The sequence below is a fragment of the Lolium perenne genome, chromosome 2 (assembly GCF_019359855.2).
Source record: "Lolium perenne isolate Kyuss_39 chromosome 2, Kyuss_2.0, whole genome shotgun sequence".
NCBI lineage: Eukaryota > Viridiplantae > Streptophyta > Magnoliopsida > Poales > Poaceae > Lolium > Lolium perenne.
The window spans coordinates 43,664,711-43,672,162 of NC_067245.2; the positions used below are offsets into that span (position 1 = coordinate 43,664,711).

The 7,452-nt window shown below is 45.9% G+C and overlaps 1 protein-coding gene across 1 annotated transcript; it reads left to right on the plus strand.

The window, feature by feature from the left end:
- Positions 1 to 455: 455 nt before the first annotated feature.
- LOC127329898 (peroxidase 2-like) lies at positions 456 to 1,976 on the plus strand. The gene is made up of 2 exons (XM_051356308.2): positions 456 to 914; positions 1,036 to 1,976. The coding sequence occupies exons 1-2, from the start codon at positions 501 to 503 to the stop codon at positions 1,792 to 1,794; spliced, it is 1,173 nt and encodes a 390-aa protein (XP_051212268.1). The 5' UTR covers positions 456 to 500; the 3' UTR covers positions 1,795 to 1,976.
- The last annotated feature ends 5,476 nt before the right edge of the window (positions 1,977 to 7,452 follow it).

The window sequence follows — 7,452 nt, forward strand, 5'->3', positions numbered from 1 at the left end:
TATAGCACTATTAGGGCTGCCATCTGACATGGCAGAAGCGGCCAACACACTGTTGGCCTTCTATAGGCCGATCGATCAGCAGCTGACCAACCGAATCACAAAATTGAAATAGTTTGAGATTGAGTGCTATTTCCGGAAATTAATAAAAATTTCATATTACTAAAAAAATCGCTTAGTCGTATCAGCTTAACGCAGGTACGGCGACAGCTGTTTAATTAACGCTCGTACGGTATGTCAACTGCTTGAGCTGCAATCCATTGGTAGATTGTGCTGCGCACGTTCATTTCCTGAAACATTCCTTGCACGCACGATAGCACATTTGCACTTCAGAGTGCAGAGGCGCACACTTTCTCTTCGCTCCCCTCTCCTTGGAGGCTTGGAGCAAGATAGCTTTAATTAGCTATAAATAGGCGGCTTGTAACCACCCAAGCTCACCACCCAAGCTCACGATACACACCACCGGGAGCAGCACGAGCTAGTGAGGGAGCTAACCAGCGAAAATGGCAAAGCTCACCGCCGCCCTGACGGTCCTCGCGCTGGTGGCCTGCGTGGGTCGTCCGTGCCAGGCAGGCTACGGGTATCCCCACCCCATGCCGTCACCGTACACTCCGAGTACACCTAGCCCTCCTCCGCCTACGCCGATTGCACCATCTAGTCCTCCACCATACAGCCCAAGCACACCTAGCCCGCCGCCACCTTCCCCGAGTACTCCGTCTAGCCCACCACCGTACACCCCCAGCACACCTAGCCCTCCGCCACCCACTCCGAGCTCACCTCCTTCGGGGCTCACGGTTGGTTACTACCAGAAGACATGCTACCGCGCAGAAGACATTGTTAGAGAAGCAGTGCGCGACGCCAGCAAGGGCATCATGGCGGGGCTTATCCGTCTATTCTTTCATGACTGCTTCGTCAGGGTAAGATATCTATGCTGAATTGCTGATACATATAATACATGCCACTTTATAAGACATGAGTTGCAAAATATAGGGTTGATGTCCGTGTGTACTTAATGGATGCATGATGGTTTGGCTACAGGGTTGCGACGCTTCCGTGTTGCTAGATACAGCTGATCCGAACAGTGCGACTGAGAAGTTCGGCATCCCAAACCTGAGTCTGCGTGGCTTTGAAGTGATCGACGCTGCTAAGGCCAGGATCGAGAAGGAATGTGGGAATGTCGTGTCATGTGCGGACATTGTGGCCTTCGCCGGGCGTGACGCCACCTACTTCCTCAGCAACAAGAAGGTTTACTTCGACATGCCTGCTGGCCGCTACGACGGACTTGTGTCTCTTATAAACGAGACGCTCCCCAACCTCCCCCCTCCCTTTGCCACCGTGGAGCAGCTCAAGGCCGGGTTTGCCTTCAAAGGTCTCAACACCGACGAGATGGTTACCCTTTCCGGCGCGCACACCATCGGGATTTCCCACTGCTCATCCTTTTCTGATCGCCTCACGTCGAACTCCTCCGACATGGATGCTAGACTCAAAAGCACTCTGCAGCAACAATGTCAATCAAACTCCGGCACCGACAACACGGTCGTACAAGACAACAAGACCCCTGACAAGCTGGACAACAAGTACTACAAAAATGTTCTCAGCCATGAGGTGCTCTTCACGTCGGACGCTGCACTCATGATGGCAACAGACACGAGCGACGCGGTGCGAGCAAACGCCAAGGACACAAACCAATGGGAGGAAAAATTCAAGGCGGCGATGGTGAAGATGGGTGCCATTGATACCAAGACAGTTGCCAATGGCGAGATTAGGAGGAGCTGCCGTGTCTTGAACACTAACTAGACCAGCTGATCAGATTCATGCCCAAGCTTTTTTATGCTCGTGGTTAACAATAAATTATTATTTTGTCGTGTGCTTTTACTTTGGATTCCCATTTGTTATTTATTTGATTTTTCTTATCTAATGGTGTATTCATTTCTAGTGGGATTTGTGGTGTAACAATTTGTTTTAAAACATTCTTCATACACGCTATTTATAAACAAATTCAGAATCTTTTTTTTTTTGAAATGGATGTTTGACCCAGAGAAATGATGATCAAACCAAAACCACCATCCTAGCAACAGACCAATAAACCTACAAAAATTGATGAAGGCGGTCTGACTACTATGACAGGATCACTTGCCCTGACAAACACAGCGATGCACCTCATCTAAATACCGAAGGCTTCAACTACCTTCCCCACGACTAGCTAGTAGCGCTACCGGTCCAACAAACTCTCCACGTGCACCACAGCACACGCTTGTGTTGCCGCCGCCATCTTCCGCAAACTCATCTTCAGGAGGAATCAATGCACCAGCCTTGTTAACCCTACTTTCAGCGCAACCACAACGCCAGACGCCACAAAAAAAATCAGAATCCTACAAGTACTTTAATTGTTGAGACCCCGTTGGACATTGTGCGTGTATCTTACTTTGCATAAGAAAAGTACATATTTGTTTAACTTAATTTGCCTTATTTACGGGCTTGTTATATTTTGTGTTGCCAAGTTATTGAATATAAAAAAACTTCTTGTTTTTAGTCATTTGACAACACCAATTTTATTACCAATGTATGGGTCACTTACATCAAGCATGTTACAGTCGTATTGTAAACCAGCCTTCTTGAAACATAAGACCTTAGCTCGGCTTTTTATAGAAAGCCATACATGTCAAACAACGTCATAATACATAAGTTCACAGCCCACACAAGTACGGCAGATACTTGGTTCACATAAAGGCTCACACATAAGCAAAAGTCTGCCAAAACACACACACGCATTGAGAAAAAGCCTGGTCCTCTCGTAGTCTCGCGTACAAGCTTTGAAGTGATCCCATCACGTCATCTCAAAAGCTTGTTTGTCTCCCGCCCTGCTAAGTAATCTCCAGTCCTGCAAGCAGATGGTCATTTTGAAAATGTAGTCAGCTAGCTGCGAGATGATGTTTTTTCCAATGGTCATTTTTACCTCACGTTCCACAGCATCCAAAGCATCGCTGCTAGACAAATCCAAATAAAATCCTACGGGTTCGACCTGACAGTCCCTGTGAGATCTCGGTGAGGTCGCCGGCCACAACTGGATTCGAGTCACACTCGTGAAGCTCCCTCACACACGCCCACATAAACTTTACAAGGGCGCAGAGAAATAAAATATGGTTCGAGTTTTCAAACTCACCACATAGCGTGGTGCACTACCCATTAGAGAGGCCGTGCCTTTTCTAGATTTGGTCACTCGACGTGAGCCTTCCTCTATTGAGTTGCCATAGAAAAATTCTAATCTTAGTTGTGATTTTGGAGCGCCACACATCCTTGAAGTGGATCATGGACCACGCCTCACTCAACCTGCGTTACATGGAGCTGCTTGAGGGGCACCATGATGCATCTAACATCCAAGTCACAAAATAGAGCTCATCATTGAGGCTCAACGAGTCAGTCTCTTGCGAGAGGTTATCTATGTAAATGATCTCGGCTGTCCCAAAGGTCATGTGGAATCGAAGCACCCAGCGGGACTCCACCCTTGCATCACTAATCTTGATATCTGGATTCGCACAAATCACAAACAAACCTGGAAAACGATCGCATAGAGGGCCCCTGCGCATTCATGGGTCCGTCCAAGAAGAGAGTCCACTTCCCATTGTTGACGTAGTGTTTGGCTCCCATCTTAAAAAGATGCTTGATATTTTCGATATTATTCCAGACCTTAGACCATCTAGATATTGAAGCCGAAAACACATCCCCATTCATAATGTATTTAGATCAGATGAGGTCCGCCTAGAGCCCCTGCTTGTTTTGGATCAATTTCCAAACCAACTTCGTGAGCAAAGCCACATTCATCATGTTTGTGTTGATGATCCCAAGACCTATCAAGTCTTTGGGTTTACACACCATCGCCTAGTTCACCATGTGATACTTGCGTTGTTCACCCAACCCTTCCCAGAAGAACCTGCTTCTTGATTTGTCCATTGCCGAATGTGTACCACCATAAAGTAGGTACAAACACATGACAAAGGTGGGTAAGCTAGAGAAGCACGAGTTTTTCAGCTCCAACCTCGCCGCAGAAGAGAAGAACTTACCTTGACAGGGGTCCATCATCTGCCCCCACCCCACCGGTCAGGGACTCCCATTAATCCCGGAGCAATAGGAGTCGATCGCTCACCGGTGACCCAAGCAAGTGATTGGGAAGGATCCAAGCTTGGAATTAAGCAAGTTGCCAATCCTTCACTGCTCCCTCTGATCTTCCCCAAGGACGACCACCTCGCTTTTGGATAAGTTTATCTTAAGCCCACACATATTCTCGAAGCATAGGAGCAAAAAAATTAGGTTTGTAATCCCATCCTTAGTTGGTTTGGTCATAATGATAGTTTCATCTGCATATTCCAGGTGTGACACTCCGTCTGGAATAATTAAGGTGGTCGACCAAACCCTAGATATAACTAGCTTCCCTAGCCAACCCCAGAATCATGGCAAGTGTGTCCGTCGTCAAATCGACAAGAAGAGGGGAGATGGGTCAGCCTGTGTGATAACCCCATTTTTATAGGTTGTTTATAAATTTAAATTTAATGTTATTTTGGTGCTGATTATCTTGTTTAGCAAATATCTAGTGTTTAAAAGTGGAGGTTAATATATGCTTGCAAGAATTAAATTAGAACCTGATGTATCTGTACATTTCCATTAGCTAGTGCTAATACATGTATGTACCGATTTGAGCTAACTACTAGATATTTAGTAACTTAGACGTTGCAGCCTCCTGTTACCGCCTCCTATAAATAGGTTAACACTGCTGCATTTGTCACACACCACGTATCGGCCAGATCAAGACAGTGATAATTAGAGCAGAGAGAAAATAGAGAGCAAGCCATAGAGAGATCGATCTTGTTAGTTTGAGAGAGAGAGAGAGAGAGAGAGAGAGAGAGAGAGAGAGAGTGTGGGCTTAGGTGTATGTGCGATGGATCTTAGTGCACGAGGTGCTGCGATTAGATCTTAGAGCACGAGGTGCTCCTAATCGCAGAGGAGGGTCGATCTGTAGTTCTGGCCAATACTATTCGTTTGATTCTTTTGAGTCGAGGAGCATTGGTTTATGCAAAAACTATTGACATGGATTTTCTTTAAATCAGGCAAGCTGTTTTATACCCTTTCATCTACTTTGTAGAATATGTCATGTTGTTAAAATTCATGATAGATTATTTAGTACATATGTGAATATTTATGTTGAAATATTTATTGTTTAATACGCCGGGGTTGGTATGCGGTGATGGATCCGCTGGAGCCACCGATACAACCCGGGTATTTAGTATGAGTATGATTTTGGAAAGTGAGCATCGTGAGAAATAACAATAAGTGTTTTTATAAGATAAAACTTGGTGCTACGAAGGTAAACATATTGTAGTTCAGGTATGGGACTGCCTGAGTTCTCCTCTGGAGATGGCCCCGTTGCGGAACGTGTCGATGATGGATCCGTAGGAGCGATTGACATCAGTAGGTTCAGGTGTCCGGGTTCTAGTGGGCTAAAGGGCTCTGCTTTTCTAGCGGCTGTGTGGTGCTAGTTGAGGCTGTCGATGTCGAAGTACCCCTCTGCAGAGTATAAAAGTGTGAATTTCACCCCTGTGATTCCCGGGTAGGGAAACTTACTTTCATGTGTGGCACCATGACTTAATATGCTTAATACTTTAACCACATTTTGTTTTCAGAAAGCATTTCTATTTTATAATTTATTTGATTGTGTATAATCGGTTTGCTGAGTATGATTTGTCGTACTCATCAGCTCCCCTATGTTTTTTTAGACGCACAGATGTCATCATCGAAGAAGACCTCATCGACGGAGATTTAGGCACGACCAGTGGGTGGGAAGCGATGTAGAGAATCTAGTTGCATTTCCTATGTAATTGTAAAGAAATCTGTAAAGAAATCTGTAAAGATGTGTAGTTGAGCTTCTCGAGATCCACTGTGCTGGGTTTTGCCTGCATTTTTAGCCTTGCGCGAGTATAAGCCTCTCGGTTTATAGGCACGCGGCGGCTGTCTCTCCAGGCCCGGTCTTGGGGCGTGACAGCCTGCCTCATTCCACGTGCATTCATAAAGTAGTGGCCAATCTTGCCATTGACATGTATTGTAGTATGCCCCTCCCCAGTGATCAGCTACATAAGGAGGTGAACCACCCCTAGTTCAAAGCCTTTTCGAATAAGGACTGTACGGAGGAACTCCCAGTTTACCCTATTGTACGCCTTCTCGAAATCCAGTTTGAGTAAGATGCCCCCTCGCTTCTTCACCCGCACTTCATGGATAATCTCGTGTAGTGCCAGAACCCCTCATACAAACACCTACCTTTAATGAAGGTTATTTGGAGCCTACCAATGGTACGGTGGGCAATAGGTGCTAGCCTAATCGTGTAAGCCTTCACTATAAACTTGAAAATAACATTGATGAGTGCAATAGGCCTATACTGCTTGATGGAGTCAGCCCCCAACACCTTTGGGACTAGGGCCAGGACACCAAAGTTTACTCCCGACACCTCCGCCATCCCCATCGTAAACTCATTAAGGAGGTCAATGATGGTGCCTTTAAGAATTCCCTAGAAGTTCTTAAAGAAAGCAGTCGGAAGCCCCATCTGGGCCTGACACCGAGTCCTCTTTCATATTAGCAAGCACCTCTTCCAGCTCCGCTGGAGAAAAGGTGATTCCCCATGTTATCATTATCCTCATTCGACACATACCTTCCCAAAGACATAAGTCACGTCCGAGTGAGAAAATCCTCGCTTCACCCTCAAAACCCATAAATCCAAGTAAAACTGGTAAATGGGTGTCTAGTGTACGTCGTGTTGGCGTCCCCATGGTCATAACTAAATTAGGGATAGCACATTTTCGAAGCCTTCTATTTGCAATCGCATGAAAGTACGTCGTGTTGGGGTCACCCTTGAGGATCCAGTTAAAGCTCCCCCTTTGGCGCGAGTATTCCTCCTCCTCCCTAGCAAATTGCATCAGCTTGTCTTGGAGGACCGATGTTGTATGACTGCTTTAATGGTTGCGTGCGTGCACGCAGTCTCGGCATTGCGGCTCAAAAAATTATGGGAGAACTTTCGTCGGTATCTACAGGTCTATGGTTCGTTATGTATCTTTGGCTGCCTTCACAAGAGTACAAGATTGTGTTCTGGAAGAAGAAAGAAATTGAAGACCTCGAAGATTTGTTACTATCTTTTAGACTTTATTTTGTAATCGTTGGAGTCAGTTCATGTATCTCTACCATATACTATTTGTTACTATGAATATATGTGGTATTGATTGTCAAAAAAAGCTTGTCTTGGAGGAAATACCCAAGCGCACATCCATCCTCATCAAGACCCATAGAGTCTGCTAGACGATTTGACGAAGGAGGTTCCCTTAGAGTCCTTCCGCTCCTTCCCCAAATTGGCCCCCAGCCTTTGAGGAGTTGCTTGGTTCCCCTGGACTAGTTCAGCCACTACTTTATGGCGCGGCT

Coding starts and splice junctions, on each gene's coding strand:
- LOC127329898 (XM_051356308.2), top strand. CDS start 501: ATGGCAAAGCTCACCGCCGCCCTGACGGTCCTCGCGCTGGTGGCCTGC. Junction 915..1,035: donor TTCATGACTGCTTCGTCAGG/GTAAGATATCTA, acceptor GTTTGGCTACAG/GGTTGCGACGCTTCCGTGTT.